This window comes from Candoia aspera, chromosome 7 (genome assembly GCF_035149785.1).
Source record: "Candoia aspera isolate rCanAsp1 chromosome 7, rCanAsp1.hap2, whole genome shotgun sequence".
In the NCBI taxonomy this organism is placed as follows: Eukaryota; Metazoa; Chordata; class Lepidosauria; order Squamata; family Boidae; genus Candoia; species Candoia aspera.
The window spans coordinates 20,553,173-20,576,442 of NC_086159.1; the positions used below are offsets into that span (position 1 = coordinate 20,553,173).

The 23,270-nt window shown below is 41.3% G+C and overlaps 1 protein-coding gene across 1 annotated transcript in view; it reads right to left on the reverse strand.

Moving 5' to 3' along the window:
* Positions 1-19,203, reverse strand: part of TMEM178B (transmembrane protein 178B) — a 278,440-nt gene extending 259,237 nt beyond the window's left edge. Inside the window, exon 1 of the mRNA XM_063308293.1 lies at positions 18,667-19,203. Coding sequence (XP_063164363.1) covers positions 18,667-19,048 — 382 coding nt within the window. The 5' untranslated portion in view covers positions 19,049-19,203. The remainder of the gene's footprint in view (positions 1-18,666) is intronic.
* Positions 19,204-23,270: the final 4,067 nt, after the last annotated feature.

Consider the following 23,270-nt stretch of genomic DNA (forward strand, 5'->3'; position numbering starts at 1 on the left):
TGGAAATACATAAGGTTTGTACAAATGCAGAATGCTGGGCTATATATGTATTCCTCTCTTGAAGAGAAGAGAGAAAGATTTTGAGTTGGCTTGGAAAAATACTTTCAAATAAAACAATGATAGAACCTTAAAGCTTTGTAAAATAAAGCCATTTCACTGGTAATCAACAGAAAAAGAGAAAACCCAATAAATTTTAAAACTGTATTTTTTAATGGGAAGGAGCTTGCTTAATTTTGCATAATCCCTGAAATCTGGGATTCATACCCTCATTCACTGAAGTCAGGAAAAGAAAAAGAAAAAAATGGTTCCTTGCCTTAAATCAACTTCTCTTAAACTGCGCTTAAAATGCTGCAGCTTTCAAAATACCGGCAGGCTGTCCATTGTTTTGGATGTTCTCTCTCCCAGCACACCCCCATGGAGATAACAGTCATCGCTCAGCTGCTCTTTCCCTTCCAATTTGGGGTTTGTAAAATCCTCCCCCCCCCACCCGACTTGCAATTTACTCCTCACTGCCCCACATTCCATAATTCCCTCTGAAGGATGAGGGTCAGGTAAGACTTCTGTGATCTTTGCACAGGATCCCTGTGCCTTCCAGGCATATTACTCCATTGCTGAAAGGCAAATTCAGTGCATTCAAAAAACTGGGGTTGGCTTGTGTTCATCATATTTTTATATCAAACTAGTAAGCCTGATCAGAAAGGACTTGTGAGGAAGGCACTTTTATAGCGTCCTATCTTATAGGAAAGCTATACTTTTGCATATACAAATTAGGCTAGAAAGAGTTATCTTCCTTCAAGATAGTTCTCCTTGATAAGAGACAAAATAGGAGATTCTTAATTTTTTTTTTTTTTTGCTTTTCTGTTTCTGCTGTTCTATAAAATCTGGGAAACAAAAGCAATGACACATCCATTCAACTTCTACCCAGTTACAAGGCTAAACCAGGTTATCACGTAGGAGACACTAGTCTGTGAGCAGGTAATCAGTGTAATTCCATTCTTTAGAAATAAATGTTCTGGGTCTTGGGAAATAGATTTCCACAAGACTGATCCCCATACCAAAAATATACTGAATGTTTTGAGAGGTTTGTCTGAGAAAAGTTACTGGTTTGTTGTGCTGTTAGCTTTTCAGTATGATGCGAAGACCAGTGCACACTCTAGAATGAGAAGAACTGCTCAAATGTGGAGACAGCTCCATTCATACACTATGCTAAGCTAGAATGTAAAACATTGTTTGGTAAACTAGCCATGATGTGTGGGTCATGTATCTTGCTAAGCCCTTCTCCCAAAATAAAACAGAGCAAATGCGTCACATCATGGCTGAGTGTTAAATGTGAACCCTGTGATCCCATCTCCCTTTTTCTGAACCACCTGCACCATCTCTGCAAGAGGTTCTTCAGCCAGTAATGTAAACAAAGCATCTACAGGAGAGATTATTGAGTTGTGTTAAACTGATCCTCTGCAGAAATGTAATGGAGGAAATGATGCTTTGTCATTGATTCTTATTTTTAAAATATTTTTATGGGCGCAAATGCTTTATTTCCCTCTTCCCCCACACAACAGTTGTTATTAAATATAGTCTGCACTCCGCAACTTCTGCTTCCTAGCAAACTCTTTGGATTATTCAAGAATGTGATTCAGGAAATGTATGAAACCATTCTCTGCCTTGTCTAGAATGTTAATTATCTACCGCAGCCTTGCATTTGTACCCTTCCACCCCACTTTGGTTCTTGGTTTAATGAAAACAATCTCAGGATGGAAGCAGAGAAAGTAATCTCAAAGCCATATAGCCTTCAGGTTATTTAATTTCTGTGAGAATGCAAGTATAAAATTTATTTCGGTTATGCTGTTAAAATATTAGACTGAGTATTTCTGCTTATCGCATGGTATCTTGGGGCAGGGGAGGAGATAATATATATATTTTTCCACTACAACACACAGTTCTGCTTGAAGAGCAGAAGAAGGGAATGAATAAAGTATGATCTGCCATGCGATGAGTTGTTATTCCCAGAGCAAGGGCTGTAATATCCCTAGTTGTGATTATGCCAGAAAATATTATATTGATCCTGTAAAATATATCTGACAGGATCAACATTACTTTCTCTTGCACTGGCAAAGTCTTCCCTATGAATAAATGTAATTCCACTGTTAACTCTGACTTATTAGAATCCTGAAAGCTTAATAAAGTAATATCTTTATGAAACTAACTAAATAAGATAGTTATATGAAGGCATCCTATGGATGTTCCATCTCATGACCCCTTAACCTCTCTATCACCATTAAGAAGAAAGAAGAGGCTGCATCTGTCAGTATCTCCAGTGGTCAACCTATTCTGGCAAACAGATCGATTAAGGCCTGACCTACACTCTTAGCATCTATCTAGCTTAGACCTGCTGCCGTGAGCCACCTAATGCCATCATTCACAACAGTTAATAGACACTGCTTCCCCTGAGGTGTCTTGGATTGGATAGGCCCCACGATGTCTATTGCACAGAGCCAGTTTGGTCCAGCGGTTAAGGCAATGGGCTAGGAACCAGGAGACTATGAATTCTAGTCCCGCCTTAGGCATGAAAGCTGGCTGGGTGACCTTGGGCCAGCCCCTCTCTCTCAGCCCAACTCACCTCACAGGGTTGTTGTTGTGGAGAAAATAGGAGGAAGGAGGAGTATTTGGTATGTTCACCACCTTGAGTTATTTAAAAAAATAATAAAGGTGGGATAGAAGATAAATAAAATAAAATAAATAAAAATAAATTGCCACTCTCAGGAAATGGCTATAAAGATGACTTCATCTTGTCCTTGCTTTCTCTATCCTCTGGCAAACATCACATTATCAGACACATTCAGTCACATGCTTGCCGTATCCAATCTAATGAAAATTTGCCTTATCCTTTCTTTGGTTCTTCTACCCTTATGTGGACATTTGGGGTCTGTGTGCACTTACAAAATGAGCTGTTTCTAAAGTTTGCATCCCTCCCCATATACTTGTGGGAGATACTTCTGACACAACAGTCCTTTTGATGAACTTGGGAGTTCTGAGCTTTGCTGAGGGGTGGAGGTTGCTTTCCATATCTTCCTGGATCTTGGACAGGTTCTGGTTCTCTTTTTGTTCTCTCCTAAACTCCTCTGGATTGTTCCTGGGGACTGCCTCTAGCACCTCTGTAGGATCTCTTCCTCCCAGGCATCTACATCAGTACTGTCTAACTGTTATATGGACTCTGGATGGATAGGGCTATCCTTTGCTTCATGAAGGTACCTGCCTTTTCATCTCTGGAGCTTAGACCTGGGCTTGATTCCTCCACCCCAGCTGCATCTCCTGCAGTTGTTCACATAGGAAGCTCTGGGTTATTCCTTGCTGTCAGGATCAGATGGTCAATCTTGGCTGACTCTTCCCTGCTAGAAGAGTCTCCTGTATGTATTCTGCTAAGTACAGCATCAGAATGATCCTTTATCATTGCAAACTCCCACACCCCTTTACAGATCTTTCAGAGAAAGGGTAAATTAATAGAGGTGTTCCTGCTCTACTTTTGGCCACAGCATTGGCATTTGTGGTGCCTGGGCTAAGTGCTGGTCCCTAACTTGTTAGGTATATACAATAGAGACTGTGGCTCCAGTATCTTTCTTGGCCACTACAGGATGTCTACACATTATCATATCATGGGTGGAACATCATCCACACTGAATTTAGGGATATCTTTACTAGTAGGTTTCTATAGCTCCTGGCTTTTATACTCAACCTAGTTTACTTGGACTTTCCCTTTGGACAGTTTCTTCTGAGAAGCTACTCCAAATATGAAACATCTGGACTGTAGTCAGACTACTGTAGTCTGACAAAAGCTTGTCCCTGGGCAGTGGACTGGGTGGTGCCTGACATGATGCACCTGGCACTGAAAGTGGTATAACCCTGGATTAACCATGACTAGCCAGATTTCTTACTGTCATATGTCCACCTTTGGATGGTCAATACATTTCCACTGCCCCTTGAGGACTGGAATTTGCCAACTTCTGGGCCATCTCTCCCACTACCTGTAGAATCTTGGGTCCCATTAATTATATATTTGGTCCAGGAGTTGGGCCATGGACTTTTCATGTTGCATTAGTTCAATGACCTCCTCAGTCATCTTGGTTCCAGCAGGTTTGCAATAGTCATTTTCTGGAGACTAGCCTGATGTAGGCAAGTAAGACAGCAGGCTGAATGCCTAATTTTCTTAAGTTTTACAAAGTAATAAACAAAAGAGACAATAAAGTTTAACTAGTGTACATAGAGACCATAAATATAAAATATAATGCAGTTTTTATCTAACTTTTTCCCTATTCCTCTAAGGAAGACACTATCCTAGAATCAGATTTCCTTTTCAATTATTAAATGGAATTTTTCTTTCCTTCTTTCTTTAATCAGAGGCTGGAGGAGATAGTTGGTAGGTCTCTTTCCTCCATACCTTTCAACAACTTTTGCTCAAAAGAACAAAGCCTCATCCTCAGTAAGAGGGAGAAACGGACAAATCTGCCTTTTGCTTATGTACAAAAGCCCATATTTGAGAAAAAAACATCTGTACTGGGCATATCTGAGCCTATCTGGCAAGAAAGTCTGGCAAGCAGGCTGGCTTTTCGTAACAGGAAACACACGAAACCTCTCTCTGCCTTGTCCAGAATGTTAATTGTCTACTGAAATCTTGCATTCCTGCCCTTCAACCCCAGTTTGGTTTTCAATTTAATGAAAACAGTCTGAGGATGGAAGCATAGAAAGTAATCTCAAAAATCATATAGCCTCCAGGTGATTTGATTTCAAGGGGAATGCATGTATAACATTCATTTGGGATACGCTGTTTTTAAAATATCAGACTTGAGTATTTCTGAATATCGTATGGAATCTTGGGAGGGAAGAATTAGAGATTGTATATTCACATAACCTTTTCGCTCCCTTAAACAGCAGAAGTAGAACTTGAATAAGGTGTGATCTGCCATGTTGTTAATTCCCAGAGCAAGGGCTGTAATATCCCTGATTGTGATTATGCCAGAAAATATGATATTGATCCTGTAGAACATCTCTGGCAGCTTCAGATCACCATTACTTTATCTCATATTGGTATAGTCCTGCCCAGGAATAAATGTTATTCCACTGTTAACTCTGACTTACTGAAATCCACCAATAAATCCTGAAAGGGTGGCTGTTAGTAATACCTTTATTAAACTAGCTAAATATTGTATTTATATGCAGGGCATCCAACTTTGCTTCATTTTTTTAAAAAAGAGAAATGAAGGTAAAGGGGAAAGAGATACAATTTCAGAGCTATTCTCACTTACAGACCATTCAAGTAAGCAGGAAATCTTTTTTGCTATAAAGAATCCCTGAGGTTTTCTCCAAGATGAAATCGATCTGAACAATTTGAAGTGGTTACTGCCATTCCTCATGTGAGATGCATGCACATATTTTCTCACAAGGCAAACAGGAAACATTTCTATAGTAAACCATGAATTGTTTAATCATAATTGGTTGAGTATACTAACACTGACTGGGTTTGCAAAACATGCTAAGCCATAAGCCACAGCTTACCAATCATCATGGGTGGAATCACCACACATGTTCAATCTTTAAGAATAATTGGGATCTGCCTGTTGAGAGCAGTAGTTTTATTAATAGTATTTATTGCTTTTAGTGGTTTAGTTTTATAAAATTCTTATAGTTACTTTATTGTGTTTTAGTGTGTAATTGCAAGTCACTTAGAATTCTGAGAATAGGCAACATACGAAGGCTTGTTAATAAATACACAAATAAGTCAGAACCAAGCACATTGTATCATGGCTTAGTACAATGTATGTATCTAGCCGAGGAGCGATGAAAGTCCTCATCTCAGTATATTTTTAAAATACCATTTTGTTCTGGAGAAGCTGCATTATGCCACAGACTTTAGAGCCTTGTAGATTTGTTCAAAGAGTGAATTACTATAATCCATTCAATCCTTCTGCCATGCCCAATCACATTCCAAATTATTGTAAACCCCTATAATCCGGAGGGTGCTAATTATATCATCAATATCATTTGAGAGGAAAGGGGCAACTGAATTTTTAGCTCAACAGACAGATTGATCACATGGGGAGTACATGATGCATGTAGGAGCACGCCACATTGCAGAGGACTAAGGACTTAACGATGAGGTCAAACTATTAATTTAGCGGCCAGCTCCAACTTTTCCTTTTCAATTCTGGTCAGAAGAAATCAGATAAGAATTCACTTCTCAACAGTAGTTAACTGTTATAAAATGACAACTGCAGGCACAAGATATGAGAGGGTATGTATCTTCACAAACATCAGCAAAGGGAAAAGTTATACAAGCTGAACAGTGCAAGCATTAAGCAGATGCTTGGCTGGAAGACCATGTTGCCAGAAGCCTTTGGAAATCAATTTGGCAAAATAAAATAAAATAAAAATAAAAATTGATAGAAACAAAATGGCTCCCATACATCTCTCATGGAAACCACAGAAAAATGTATCTGTATCCTTACCCCTGTTATCTGACATGTTAAGAGAACCAGTCATCTAGCAACAAAGGCCATAAGCAAAGCATTTGGCTCAGCCCTTGAAAATCAACCCTCTGGTCCTGCTGGTTAGGGATAGTGGAAGTTAAAGTCTAACAGGGCTAGAGAGCATCTGCTTGGACATCTGAGCCAAAGATTACTTGCTTCACACATCATGCTCAACCATAATGCTTGCTAAATGCTGACTTAATCAAATGCATAAATCCAGCCATTCCAAACCATATTATCACAGTGTGCAAACCCAGCATGACGTTTCATTTTAAGACTGTGACCAAATGCATACACCATGGCTTCAGCATTCATCAGTTTTTCTCCTCCCAATTCCTACTTTGTTTAACTATAAACCTGATGAAGATTTCAGGAGAATGTGAACACTTGCTCAAATTTTGTATGACATTACAAATGGTATAATAAAGGAACTGACTTGCCATATATTTTGGCAGATTTCTGAAGGCCCCAATGCTTTAAGAACACCACGTGTAAGTATGTGAATGCATCTCTTCATGACAACCACATTCTTCTTGGATATCCCCACCTGACAACTCCAGCACTCAGCACTTGTTGCCTCACAGTAATATATTGACATTGCCTGATAGCCATGACTGATTTCCCCATCAACAGTGACTCTTGCAGTTGCCATATCTCTTTTCATTGTCACATAACATTTTAAAAGCTAAGGAGGAAGAGTTAATCACAGTGCAGTCACTGACCAGAGCGGGAAGTTGATGAGAAGAAAGCATCCAACTCCATCTGGGAAATTTTGAAGAGGTCCAGATAGGGAGGGAGGGAAGGAGGGAGGGAATGGAAAGCAAAGTGGGAAGAAGGCAGCCTTGGAAGGATCAGGGCCCAAGAAAGTGGAGAAAATGCAACTCAGAAGGTAAACATTCTCAGTTTGTTCATCATCATCATATTATTCATTTATTCAGTTTACTCATTTGCTGAAACTCTCTACTACTGGCTTTCCAAATCTAATGCCCTCCAGATAAGATGTGATGTTAGCTTCCAGCAGTCCAGTAGCATGCTTGGTGGGGATGATTATACTCTTAACCCCATCTGGAAGCCACTGAGCTGGAGAAGGTGGACAACTTGTATCATATGGCCAAGAAATGGTTTCAGAGCTCCCTTTTAGGGTTGTAAAAACTCCCTAGGATCATATCACTAAAATGTAGTGACAACCCATCAATTTGCAGCACCATGATTTCATGCAATTTTTCAAAGAAATATCAAATAAAGTAGGTGTGCTAAGCTTCTGATAGACTAAACAGACCTAAATTACCTTAAAATTTTAAAGAAGGAGCATACAAATTCATTGACATCACTATATCACTGCTGCATCTTCTGTAGCTTTCAGATGCTGCAAAACTTTTGTTGTTGTTGTTAAATGAAGTCCCATCTGTAAAAGGTTTGTTTGTCCCTGCTATAGCAGCATGTCAATCTGGGCTTGGTCAGCTGAAGCTTCTTACCATAGTTTCTAGAGATGGCAGTCTGCACCAGTCAAGCAGACAATGACATATGGAAACACACACAAGATCAGTCCATGGCTCTTAGAACCCATCTTAATTTTGACTACACTACTGTGAGGGCTGGAAGGTACAAGTTCAGAGCTGAGACCAGATAGATCCATTACAAATAGCAATGCAAGGCATCACCGACCGTTGCCCCTGTGAAAGCCTTAGGAATGAAAAAACAGCACTACCTGTTTCATGTTCTGTTATCTGCAGCCCACTTGATAAATTTAGGGGTCATCAGAGCCTCTCAGTGACTACCTCATCTACGACCAATCTCATATATTTATTTGCAGCTTGGATCTCATTTCAAAACTTTAGCATGGCTCTCAATGGCTGATTTCTACAACTGTAGAACTTTAACTACTTCCACAAGTAGTTGTTACAGAGAAACTTCTGAACTCAGCATCGTTTTCATTCAAAATACAATATATATTGCCTTCCGGCATGGCGTGATGAAAACTGTATTCCCACAAAGAGATCCTCAGGTTGGAAAGGGCTGGTTAACAACAAATCATATTTCCCTGTTACTAAAAGTTTATATTTTGCTTTCAGATTGATTTGCTTTCCCCACAAAAAAAAATAATAACTCCACAGCGTTTTATCCAATAACCATTCGTCTCTTTGTTAAATATAAATTCTATTCTAAGATCAATTACATTTGAGGAGATTCTCAGTTTCTTTCTAAACAAGTTGCTACACAGCTGTCATTGGTGTGGTACTTTTTTTTATTATTATGCATTCAGTGTTGAGTCTAACATCTATCACACACTGTTTGTATACTCTCTCATCTTTCCCTAATGTAGGAGTGAGTGCAATGCAATGTTTTATTGGTTGGCTTGGAACAGATTTCTCTGTGTCCATATATGCATACTATATGTCTAAACTATATTATATACCTGAAATCCTTTCATCATCCAAAGCAAGGTCACCAAAATACGCTTTATATTTGGAAGAATCAGAAAGGCATTACGTAATACATAGAAGATGCAGTCATTGACTATCAATATAATATGGTCAAAATCTTATTTCCTGTACTAGGTGTTTTCCCCCCAGCCTGAGCCCCATCCATGTATGTAGACTTCAGCCTGCAGAACTCTTAGTGATGGCCATGCTCATCTGGGGAATTCCTGTAAAGCTTTACACCAGGCACAACTGTGACATTTGCTTTCCACTCACTTAACCTCTTATTCAAAATTATTTAGCAGAAGGTTCATAGATACGAAATCGGCAAAATTAGCCTTTCTTTTGCAGGCAAGAATTAAGCCATAGTCAAAAAGAAAATCTGCCTACTGCAGTCCGTTGAAGTCAGTGCCTCTGTATCTATATCTACAGTATATCTATATCTATGTATATCTATATCTATCTATCTAGACTCCAGGATATAAATTCTAAGTCTATGGATATTTGGCTGTTCTCCTCCAAGGCACATATCAACAGCTCTGGAACCATTGGTTCCCACCTCACTAGCTTCATTCATTACAATTCTTGAAGTTCACACATCTGGAAAAGCATTCGAGTTGAGGAACAGTGTCGTATACTGTACAGTATCACAACCTATACCATATTATACTGCTGGCCTATCAAGAAGTTTTACAGATTTTCAGTCAGGGCACTTTCCATGTTCCAACTGGAGATGCCTGGAAACAAACCTGGGATTTTCTGGATGGAATGTATGTGGTCTACCACTGAGTCCTTCTCATTCTACAGTTGTTCTTACTGCACATAGGAAACCATTCCAAACTCTGGGGCTGATGTATATTGTCCAAATGAAACCTCTGAGGCAAGAAATGGAGCCAGTAGGAGCAAGTAGAATAAAATAAACAGTAGTGCCTTAAAACAGTGAATTAGTTTAACAAGAACAGCAAGAGCAATGTAGAAAATGTCTTGTATGCAATTTATAACTTCCAGTTTGTTTCATCACAGAAGAAAACTTTGTGCATGAATCAAGTCTCTAGAGATATCTGCAAGCCCCACTTCCAGTAAGGAATAGAAATCACCTTCTGTCTTGAATTAGCTATGCATTTTTGTATATCATCTTGATGGACTGATTGATGTCTTGGATGTTACAGAATAGGAATTGTGTATCCTTGGCAATTAGTAAGGCCTAGTGTGATCTGGACTGAATGTCTTCAGCTTCCTGTCAAACAGCAGGTCAATCACTTGATCATCCTCTGATGGGGCTTCACATCTCTTGAGATTCTGTGACCTTATTGATTCTCACAGGCATCTGACTGTGTGTATACCCCCACCGCTTTTTCATATCCATGAACAGGTTAGTGGATGCTATTGCCTTCAGGTCAGGGACTAGCCAGTTGCAACCTAACAAAGCCCACAGAAGGGGCAAAAGGATACAGATCCAAGAGACCACCAGAAGCAGAGGAAGAAGAAAGTCAGAAAACACAAAACCCTCAATTTCAGATCAAGAGACTGAGAAAGAAAAGAACTCAGATAATGATACTTTCAGACCAGGGCCTCAAAGTGCAGGAAACCAACATCAGAAGTGCAACTGAGCTCTTTGATTTATCCAAGCTGGATCTGGATAAAATGCAGTTTTAAAGAGGCAGCCCTTCAGCTAAAGACTGTTATACAACCACTTCTCCACGAGGCTAGCAAGGATGCTAGTTCCTTGCTGGAACTGTACTCAAGGGCTGGGTCTGTGACAGTTCTACCTTGAGGTTTCATGGTGGGGTGGGGAGTATGCTGAGTTTGGTCTCAGTTTTATTTATTTATTTATTTATTTTTATATCCTGTCTTTATTATTTTTATAAATAACTCAAGGCGGCACACATACCAAATACTCCTTCCTCCTCCTATTTTCCCCACAACAGCAACCCTGTAAGGTGAGTTGGGCTGAGAGAGAGTGACTGGCCCAAGGTCACCCAGCTGGCTTTCATGCCTAAGGCAGGACTAGAACTCTCAGACTCCTGGTTTCTAGCGCGTTGCCTTAACCACTAGACCAGACTAGATCTCAAATCCAGGGTTTCCTCAGAACTGTACTACTGTACTGGCCTTTCACGCTGTATCTGCAGAGTGCTACTTGAAAGTACATCAGGGCAGCATCTCAGCAAGAGCAGCCCTATGATAATAGCCTGTAGACCAGGTAGATGATCATTTTGTTTGTAAAAGGCATTTTCTTCATGTACCAGTAATGGCTCTTTAGAATTGCTTTTCACAAGGAGAAACCTCAGATTACATGTCACTGAAACTTGAAGATGTTTGCAGTGAAGTGCAAAATTGCTGGATTCAGATACAGTAGGTGAACTTTTTTCAACAGGTGTGATAAATGTCAGGGGCAAGTTAGGAATCAAGGGGAAAACAGGGACGGAATGGGATGGGCAGAATTTACAGATAATATGTGCACAACAACTGAAAGAATCAGAACACAGACTCTAAATACAGCCCTGAAACTCTAAGCAGCAGCTATTTGACCACATACTGGGAGGTTCTTCTGATTTCCTTTATAGAAGCTGTTGGGAGGCCATCAACACAGGAAGGAAGATGAATTCATGTGGGCTGAGCAATTATCCATAGTGCAAAATAACTCATCTTAATTTGTTAGTGATACAACATATGCAGTCTTAGTTTAAATAGAAGAGAATACAGTATATGTAGCTCAGGGTTGAACAGTGGAGTCCTTGGTGCTCTCTGTGCTTGGTTATTTGCTTGCAGATGTTTCATTACCCAACTAGGTAACATCATCAGCATGCTATCTAGTTGGGTAATGAAACATCTGCAAGCAAATAACCAAGCTCAGAGAGTGCCAAGAACTGCACAGTCTGGTTTTTTTCCCCCCACCTTCGGAATCAAAGATAATCCCAGATACTGTAGTAACCTTCCAGACATTGTGACCTGTTTTACAGATGTAAATTAGATGCACACTTGCTACCCAAGCCACAGCTAGGGCAACTACTGTCAGCGTGTTCCTGGCCTTTTTGGGAACTCAAATCATTCTTTATCTCTGGTTTAGGTAATTTACTACTTTGAGTATATATTAATATAGACCTTTGATCACCAGAATTTTTCTGATATTGATGATAATCTTTAGCACCATCTTCATGCTAACATTTGAAATCAGGTAGGTAGTAACCAGGGAAGAAACTTCCTTGGTCATGGCATCCTATGTATAAAATGACCTTCTGCCATTTTAGCACAGAACAACTTTTGGTGTAAGCTCGCTGTGGGGTACTTTATCTACCCTGCTGAATTGTACAGTGTTATAACTGCTGCTTCTCTTGTTTTATGGTGTTGTTTCTGATTTATTGTGTTTTATATTTTGATGTAAGCTGCCCTGGGCTATGCTGAAGGGAGGCATAGGATACTTTAGACAATAAACATTTGTAGGAAACCAATTTTAGGACAAAGAACCTTCTCTATTCATGCCTAAGCTGTCAGAACAGGAACTAATTAGGAAGTTAGTATAATCTAGACATTTTATTGGTCTTTTGCCCATGGCTAATTATTGCAGTGGATTGAAAAAATTATAGCACATGAAGTTAACTTCAGCACTTACATAAGTTATGTATCTTATGTAAAGATATATAAAGGATTGGGAAAAATAGTATTCAGAGGCTGCAAGCTTAAGCATATTTATATAGAGGTTAATCCCAATGAACTTAAAAATGGTTTCTTCTGAGTAAAGATTTTAGCACTTGATGAAGGAGCAATACACGAATCATGAAAGTGAAAGTATGCCTCATTCAACCATGTCATCTTGTTGGGGATTGTAGCTGTAACGCAGTCAAGGAAAACGTAAACAAAATCTGATGAATAAAGTCCAAGAAACTCTTCATAGGACTGTAGATAATTTGTCTGCAGCATTGTGGCAAAAATGCTCACTTTAATTGAGGAACCAAAGGATTTGGAGATGGACACAACAAAGTATCTTTTATTCGTATGCACTAACAGTGATCACTGAGCTCCTGGCCAAACGAATGCAAAACAACCAAACTAAACAAGATTATGGGCTATACAGTATACCCCCAGAACTGTTACATAGGAATGATACTGCAAGCAATGTAAATCATACTATGATCTTTACAGCTGGAATGTGTCATCTGATAATACCATGGGATTACCTTATTATGGCTATCCCAGCACCTCTACATTCATGTCTACTAATGGGACTGTAACCTACCTAACTACAGGTAATAACAGCACGTACCGTAAACAATGGCATTTATTGTGCCCATATACTGCCTCCCTTCACATCAAAGGAAAGACAGACACCTGGTTTCTGTTATCTGTCTCCTCTCTCTCTGCAGGATCATCAGGTGGCTTTGACTTGTCTGTGCCCTCGAATTTCTATGCCTTCCCTCATGCTTATGCCATGTACAAGTCATGATACATGACAACCCTGCACATTAGATAGTAGACACACACAAAAGAAGGTTGCAAAAACTATCAGATTGAGGGGATGGTATGGGGCATATTCAGGATGTCAGAACCTGTAGCTCCAAGCATCATCATAAGAAAGGACAATCAGACAGTTCAGTTGGAAGAATCAAAAATATGAAAAGACCATTAAATTAGTTGATGTGATTTGACAACACAAGCAATGTATCTGGCAAAAGATAGCAAGGTGTAATATCCTGATAAAGCTTCAGACCAAAAGTCCCTGAATTCTCCAGTAAGGAGGTATAAATGGATGTGTCAGAGATCATTGGAGCAAGTTGTCTATTTCAAGCTGTTCAAACTCCTGCAATTATAGCTCCCGATACATAGATACATCCATAAAATCACCAGGAGTCAAGCTTGGCTCAAAGGAGACTTTCTGGACACCATACTTTAAGATGTAGCCAGACAAACTGGAACAGATTAAGGGCAACAACAATGATCGGGGACTGGAAGCTAAGTCCTAGAACAAGAATCTGGAAATCTCTGAGAAAAGAAGCTTGAGCGTGGCTATGATGAACTCTTCAAACACATGAAAAGATGCCACAGAAAAGGTCAATACCTGCTCTCTGTCATTTCAAAGGGCAGAACACAGAATAATGGAATTGATTTACAGGAAGATAGATTCTAATGTAACGTTAGGGACAATTTCTGAATTATAATAACATCACTTCAATAGTGAAATGAATTCCCAAGAGAAGTGATAGGCTTCTCTTCACTGTATGTGTTCTAGTGGAATCTAGAAAGCACATCCCTACTGTGACCCTACCTTAGCTATCATTTTCTCCGTCTACTTCCCTTAAGCTTCCCAAACATAGTCCATCTGCTTTCATCATATGCAAGGTTTTCTGTTTCTTTCTCTCGACTAACAAAGTAGGGTTATCTGCATATCTCAAATTGTGAAGTGTTTCAGCCTCTCATTTTGATTCCTCTCATCTCTTCCAATTTGGCCATTTTTATAATGTATTTGCTGTATAAATTAAACAGAGCCAGTCTGGTATAGTGGTTAAGGCACCAGGCTAGAAACTGGGAGACCATGAGTTCTAGTCCCACCTTAGGCACAAAGCCAGCTGGGTGACCTTGAGCCAGCCACTCTCTCAACCCTAGGAAGGAGGCAATGGCAAACCTCTTCTGAAAAACCTTGCTGAGGAAACTGCAGAGACTTGTCCAGGCAGTTGCCAGGAGTCAAGACTGACTTGAAAGCACCAAAAAGAATAAGTTAAACAGATATAAGGACAGCATGCATCCTTGTCTCACTTTCTTTTCTATTGTGAGCTACTGTACATTGGTATTCCAAATTCAGTACTTGCAATAGCTGTTTATTCATTGTAAAAACCCCTCAGAAGAATAATCAGGAGATTTGGCACACCCATTAGCCTTAATGTACACAAGACTGCCTCAAATCAAATTAGGACATGAAAATATTCGTTGGATCATTCAGGATTCAATAATGACTTCTTAAAGAATTATCTTCTTTTTGCCTCTTCTAAGATAGCTTGAACTTTTCCTGGCAGGCCGGAACTTGGCTAAAGCTTTCCAGTACATGACATAGCAAAGTCTAAACTGAGTATTTATTATGACATCTGAATAGAAGTGCTTTTACAACCGTTGATTGCCTCTGACATAAAGCTAGGGCCTGCCTTGTATCCTCTTGAATTTAATTCTGGCACCTTTTCTTCCTATACTTCCCCCAGAGTAGTGGAACATTTGCCTTACATTCTCCACAGTGAGTTCTTAGTGAGAATTGCCTGTTTACATTCCAGGCGGTCCTGCACTGGGAACTCAAGCCCCCAATGTGTAGCTAACAGTTCCCTCTCTCAGAGGTACTATTCACCTCCTAAATCTATCTACTCTGTTCAGCTCAGTGTAATATGAAAGGTTGTCAAGGATCAAATATATGACAATCAGCCAAACCTCTCCAGATACTTGTTATCCCATTAAGAACACATACTAAATTCAAATAACCAGCTTAGATGGAATCTGGGGCATATGCACAAACGTTCTGTCAATAATGATCTCAAAATCAAAACAAAATGAATAACCTTTTTTTCTTTTTCAGCTTGTTACAGCAGTCCTTTCAAGACTAGATATAATAACAATTTGCAATACAGAAAAGTGTTTATGAATTGGCATGTATGGGGAGTTACTACCTTCTGCCACTCAAAACTGCTAGGAACGAAGTGTAGTATGTTAAATATTCCATTCTTCTGACTATCCTACTACAGTACTCTAAACAAACGCAAAATATTCTGTAGAATATTAGAATTCTACCCACTTAGGAAAATTTAGCCACACTTTTATTCCCCTTTCCTATGGCTACACAAAATAAAAACATAAATTAGCCCCTATTGATCTACAACACTGCTGTTGTATCTGCTTTGTTTTTTTCAAAATGAAACCAATTATAGCAAGTTAAGCAAAAATATTTTCCCTGCCAGCTTTCTAAAACTAAAATAGTAAATCTTCTTAGTTGGGCTCCCTTAGGATAGGCCTGTGGTACCTATTCTAGGTGTTGTTTTGCTTTTTTATTGGATCCTTGAAATCCATTAACTGGAACCAAAAGATTACATAGTGAGATAGTAAAACTGAAACCACAGTGGGATAATGAAACTGGAACTAAGTGGTTACATATTGGGATAGTGAAACTGTTAGAATTAAAGGAAAAGCAGTATCTCTGAACACATGCTTAGCAAAGGATTTTTTTCCCATTTCCAAAAATCTACTCATGGATGTCCTACTACTACCTTCTTCAGCAGCACAAGGTGAGAGGTCAGTAAGTCCACCTGATATCCATGCCGGAGGTTTTAAAGAAGTCCAATATGAAGTTATTTAAGAAAGAAAATAATTACACGTTGGGCTTGGCTTAACATGTACTGTCCTAACAGCCAGGAGCCACGCTGAGACAAGGAATAGGTCTCTAGTGTTTTATTACTGCTACATGACAGAAAATCCTAACAAACTGAAGAAGCGTGGGAAAAACCCAGACATATACACCCCAAAGGCTAAGGCGGGCCCGATCTGTGTCTCTTTGAATGGCTACCTAATTCCTCAGTACTACATATGCGCTTTACAGCCTGGATGGGAGAACCCTGCTCGCCATCCTTACTCATGACATGTACTAATATAAGAGACTGAGTGTGAATCTTGTCAATGGCTTCTCCAAAGCCATCCAAAATGCTGCACTGAATCTAGCTTCCACATATTACACTTCCCCTCACATGAAAACCCACCAACCAGCCACTGAGGCCTTGGGCAAACTACTATTTCTCAACTTCCGTTTCTTAACAATTAACATTAAATTATCCTAACTCAAGATCTAACGTAAGAACTGTATTCCAGTATAAAGAACAAAGCACTCAGCAAATTAGAAGTAGTGTGTTAACTGGTAAGCAGTAACTCCAAGGGAAAAACAGATTCCTAAGACTGGCTTTAGCTCTGTGTGATTCCAAGCCTTTCCAAGTATCTCAGATCAAATATTTTCCTTATTTCATTCTAGCCCTGTGATGGGTAATCAGCTTTCATTATTGCATCGTAATGACAATGCCCTCCTTAAGATCTGGGTTTGCTAATGGGAAATTGAGCCAAATAAATAGTGGTTTACATGAAACTACCCAGTAAATATATCCTTGAGTTGTAATTCTCATTTTCCTCATTGACGTGGATTGCAATGCTTCTGTCAATATTTAAACCATGGTTTAAAAGCTTCAGGCTACTGTTACCTATATTATTTACTTTTCCAAAGAAGAGATCAATCCAAGATATATTCCCACAGCTACTGCAATAAACTCAGAGTCTGACCTGGAAGAATTCTTGATTTCCCTGCTGAGCCTGCCAGCCATGATGCCAACTGTGACAACAGCTTTTGATTATGGACAGTTGCCCATTATAAAATGGAACAGAGCCAAGAATACATTTCATGAAGTCACCAAACAGCTGGCAGTCCATAACACCTCCTGGCTATTAAACCTCACAAGGTTGCATTTGAACTCCTAATGAAGAGGCAACGCACTTCTAATGGGATTGCTTTTTTGGTAAGGATGTTTAATCTCACACACTGATCTTTGAAATCTTTGTGTAATGCAAATGAAACCAATTATATATCCACACAAATGCACTTGGAATCTGTATAGAAGAAACAAAAATAAAGAAAACAGAAATGTAAAGAATGGTGTGGCTGCTTAAGGTTTCTGTAACAGAACCCCTCCAAAGTGATCCTTTCGAGTATGACTGGAGACCATTTATTTTTCTGTAGCACAATAATAAAAATAAAAATGTAGCCAGGAATCATCCAGAAGCAATCTGTCTGCAACTTTCATCCAGACAAATAATTAAGAATTGTCCATCTATACCTTTTCTGTTCTAGGGGGAAAAAAAGGAAATAATACAAACAAATACACTGACCATCATTTTTACCCAAATACTTTACAGGAAAAAAGGAAGGAAGAATACATGGCTGTTTTTGATCGAGAGAATGGTTTGGGAGTGGGGTGAAATTATTCCATCTCAGAGCCTCCTTAATGCATCAACTCAACATTATTTCTTCCAATGGAAATTCAGGGATCCATTTTTAAATAACCTGTAACCACTAAACTCCCTTTACACTCTACCTTCCATTTCTCTTTGTTATTTTTTTAAAAGCTATGAATTTTAAATTATAAACAATATAGCTTTCTGATGTGTGATCAGCTTTAAAATGTTGGATTCTCTGAATTCTCTGCACTACTTATGCTTTTAGAAGAGTTCAACATACCACAGTACCGTGTAGCCTGATAAAACTGACATGGCATAAAGGCCCATACGTCTGTAGCCCAACACAGTCTCTTCATTCATTCATAGCGCTTCTCATTTCTGAATTCTGTAAAACAGAACTATCTCACCTATGATTATTAAGCCTATGGGATAATCTGGTGGATGGGTTTCTGGGCACTGTAACATTCTTATAGCAGAGCAGCTCCTATAATCTGTCACCTTGCAGAGGAAATGGCTTTCAATTCCCATAATATCTAGCCAGCTTTGTCCATCCTGCCTGAAGAAGATAGGGGCTACTGTCCAACACTTCTGAAGGGCACCAGGTTGGGGGAAGGTTGAAACAGAACCTTTTCTTTGGCTTCACCATGCCTACTTAATTGGAAGTAAGGCCCACTAGATTCAATGGGAGTTACTTCCAAAGCATCCTATGATTCTGCAGCTCTGTATGAAGTGTCTCAACCAACTGAGTTCTAAAAGGAAGCTCTTACCTTTAGCAATGAGTTCCTCCACTTCCTGGTCAAATCCCAGCCGATGGCACTTCCTCCATAGTCCCATGTTAGTAGAGTTGTACTGTCTGTTGCACTCATCAACAGCACTCATGGCAAAGAGTTGCCTCTTGTTTCTTGCCAAGAGAAGTTTTCCTTCCCAATGGTCCAGCTTTGATCTGCTGGCACGGAGGGGCAGGTTATTGTTAGAATTATAAATGAAGCCAGGGTCATTCCGCCGCGTTGTGAAGGTTTTGCACCGTTCCCGATGTTTCCTGGCATCTGTTTCATACCAGTGGTCAGAGCAGATGGCCACAGCTAGCATGCCTAGAGCACACAACGCTAAAGAGAGGCCAGCATAAAGTAGCAATCTTCCAGCAGCCATACCTTAGCTTCACAGGAACACCATGGGCATCTTCACTTAGAGAGAAAGCCCAGCTCCTGAGCAGGTATCAGAGGACACCAACTGCTAGCAGCAATTACACAGAAGTGAATGCAAAGTCATCAATCAGGGTTTGGAGGCGGTGGGAGTGAGACTGAAAGAAGCAGGGAGGAACACTTTTGTCCCGAACACTTTTGTCCAGGAAGAGACAATCTTGGGCATTCATTCACTCCCCGAGTAAGAGGGTTGTCAAGGGCGGGGCAAGGGAAAGACCAGAGATTGTGAAGCCTCCACTTCAATCAACAAGGTGCCAAGGCAAGGGTAAGTGCTAAAGGAGCCTGCCCACTCCGTGGCTGGGCGTTTGGATCAGTCCATTGAGTTCTTCCAGCTTTGCTCGCTTGGAAATAACCAGACCAGCCAGGTTCTCTTTCTCTCTCAGGCGTGTAAGGAGAGCCACGTTCAAGGAGCACAAGGGCTTGGAAATCAACGTCCAGCCAGCAAATCAAAAAAGGGCCCTTAAAACCTCGACGCCGACAACGGTTTTGCTCCCAGCCCCTTGGAAGAGGATGCGGGTGGAAAGTGATCGTCTATCCCCACCCCTTCTCTCTCTCTCTCGATCCGAAATCTTATTTTTGCAAAAATCCCGACAACGGTTGATAACGGTGGCTCGCTTGAAAGTCTGGCCGGAGGAAGTAGGGGGGAAAGCCGCCGAAGGTCGACCGCAATGAGAGGCTCAGGAAACACACCCACACAAATACCCTTCCTACCTCCGTCCCCCCTCCCCCTACCGCGGGGATCCGCTCGGTCCGCAGGCTTCTCGCCCGCCGAGTCCCGAGCCTTTGCAGCAGTGCAGGGACATCTTGGTCGCCTTCCCGAGTCCCTTCCGCCGCCGCCGCCGCCACTCTGCCTGGACCAGCTCAAGGCGCCCCGGAGGCTTGACTCTGCCTCTTCGCCCGGGAGGAAGGCGACGCCAAGAAGGAGTAGCGGCCGGATGACAGGTGGAGAGGCGGCTGGCTTCTCAGGGCGTCGGAAGCAGGAAAGACGCAGCCCCGCGCTTGACAGCTTCCCCAAGAGGAGCGGGCGGCAGACGGCTGGGGGGAGAGCAGCAGCCCACCCCGGCGGGCTGGGAAGAGCTGCTCGGAGAGCGCCGCTTCCTTCTGCGAGACCCAGCCCCCGGAATCTTTTGTGTTCTGTGCGCGCCTGTTTCCCCTCCTCTTCCTCTGCAAAATCGCCCTCACGGCCCCCGCCTCTACTATTATTATTATTATTATTATTATTATTATTATTATTATTATTATTATTATTATTATTATTTAATATATACACATGCACACACACTCGCGCTCACACGCAACCCGCAGCGCTTTCAGCTTTCTGGGGAGCCCGAGGTTCCCAGGCTAGCCCGATTTGTACAGCTAGGTGTCCGCACGCACTCACGGGCCGCCGGGGCATGTTTGCTCTTGAATATTCGCTTTGCTCCTCGGGCAATATCAAAGCGGGGCTACGCGCCAAAGGGGGGAGGGAGAGACCCCCCGGCGGTAATTACCCAGGAGGAAGGAGAGGCGCGGGCCAGGAACGCAACCTCGCTGGGCGATCCAAGGCGCGGGGCTCCCCGGCTCACGCGCAGCAGCGCTGCCCTTCCGCGAGGCCTGACCTCGCCCGCCGAGCGAGTCTTAGCCGCTGCCTGCGACGAGGGACGCTCCTCGGACGCCTCCGACAGTTTGCTCGGCTGGAGCCTTTCCTCCATCCATCAGTCCAGCCAGTCCTCCCCCTCTGCTCTCTGCGGGGACTCTCTCACCCGTGTCGCCGGGAGAGCGGGGGCAGCTGGAGGCTACTGAGACAGCTCGGGCGCCTTAGGAAGGGCATCGCGAGGGTGGGGGGAAGCGATGGCCGCCGCCGCCGCCGCCGCCGCCCGCAGTTTTAAAGCTCCGGCTTAATCAGGCGAAGGAAAAGGAGGCCAGGTCTCTGCTGCCCACCTGGAAAGCTCGCCTTCTTCCAACGCGCCACCCCGCAGCCTTGGCTGAAAGCGACAGCCAGAGAATACAGAATATCGAGCCAAAACCTGGTGATGTCACCTATTAAACGTGAGCCTCATTTCTTATTTCACTTGCCTCCTTAAAGACATACTCCTTCGCCTTAAATCTGTTCTTCTTCCAAAGGAGCAGAATAGAAGCGGGCGGGGGGGGGGGGAGTCTAATTTGTAGCCACTATCCCTCCCAAATGGTCTGATAGCTCCCACCTCCTGCATATATACCTACAGACTGGCATGGACATGTATGACTCGCGTTCTGAAAGGTGCAAATATTCACCACAAAGCACAAAATTACTGTACTCCCCCCCCTTTGGGTGTGTATTCATATGTGTCACCAACAAACAAGAGTATCCATCGTTTCACTATGGCCGACTCCATTTCTCAAGCTTAGATTCCCAGCTGGAAAAAAGGGGATTAATCATGTACCCCATAGCGTGCTGAAGGCTAAGGAACATTGCAAATGAAGTCTACAGTAAAAGTGTGATCTGCATTATTAATGTCATTGATGTTCAAATATTTTCCAGGCACAAATGTGGTTACACAGGCTTTCTAGCTATTCCACGTTTTCAAATAGACACCTTATATTAAAAGACTGCTTGTTCATGGTGGTTGGGGGGGGGATTTCATCAGCAGGAAAATGTGATTACTTTCATTGAGATGGAGTGATAAGAATATGTCCACAACATCAGGATCTGACTAAAAGTAACCTCTGCATTTCCACAAAATAGAAGACAAAGCTGGTTTTGTTGACAATACGCAAACATACATAGAATCAAATTATTATCTAGGTTAGTATTTGTATCCAAGTCTCCACTGAATAATTTAGTTCTCTGGAAGAAGTGTAGCCAGATTTCACACTTGGCGAATCATACTTAGCAAATCACAGGATCCACTAACTAAGTGGAAAATGGTGATATGGAACAGAGCAGAGGGATTTTCTATGCTTAGAATGTTTATTATTACAGTGTTTCAACAGCCTTAGCCCAACATTTTGTTTTCAATATGAGAATTTATCTCAGTTCTTTTTTTAACAATCTCATTTCTGGTTTTCTTCTGAGCTTTCTTTTTCTGCAAGCTAAGTTGATTCCATTTATAGTTAAATCACCCTGCTCATTCATGGATTTTTATTCTGGATCCAGATGATGCTGTCTTTCACTTGGAATTCTTCCATGCCTTCTCACAACTAGTCCTATATATATCCATTCAATACACAAAGAATTGGGCAACTTACAATTTGTAGAAGCATTAAAATAAGGAACTAAAAAATAAAAGACAATAAACTTCTGGAGCAGAATATCACAGACATGCACATGCCCAAAGGAAAAAAGGGGGAAAGCATTACATGCAGCCTAAATGTTTCTGTGCAGAAAACCTGGTTGTTGTTGCTCTTGTTAAACCATTGGCAGTCCTGGATTATTGAGCATTCACTAGACATTCTCCTCTGCTTACTCCTATTGTGGGTCAGAAATAAGCAATCTTTGGGGCACTTGAGCAAGTTTAAAATGCTGAGCTCTTTTCATGGGTGCTCTCACAACCTGATATGGAGAGGTTTGCCTGTTTGCAAAATGGTTGCCACATGGGTGTGATCAGTTATCGTGTACCCTTTTTAACCTCCTGAGATACTTTCTATCTGTGGAGCCCTTGGTGCCCTCTGAGCTTAGTTGGGACGTTTCCTAGTTGGCTAATGAAACGTCTGCAAGCAAACCACCAAGCTCAGAGAGCACCAAGGACTCCACAGTTAGACCCTGAGCTACAGATAATTCTCATCTTCTGATACTTTCTACCAGCTAGATCTTTCTTCCAGGTGCGTACACGCATTTCTGAATAAAGCAATAGACTGCAGTGACCCATCCAATTTATTTTATGATGGTGCCTCTGGAATCTATGTGGGACCTTTTTTTAAAGAAACCTAATGCTAAAGGCTATGATTTCTCTTGTTTTAATTAAGACAAGATTAAAAAAAAGTAAAGTAAGATAGGGCAGGGTACCTAACAGGCACTAAGAAAGAGGCTGCAGGTACAGTGGTATCCCATAAGCAGCTTGTTGGTACCTCTGAGCTAGAACATAAACTAGAATGAACTCTACTGAATGACTGCCACGAAACTGAAGCAACCCCTACATTTTCTCTTACGTTTTGCCACCCATTACTTTGGAAGCAAAATCAGGTAATTGTTTATAGCTGTGATCAGAGGC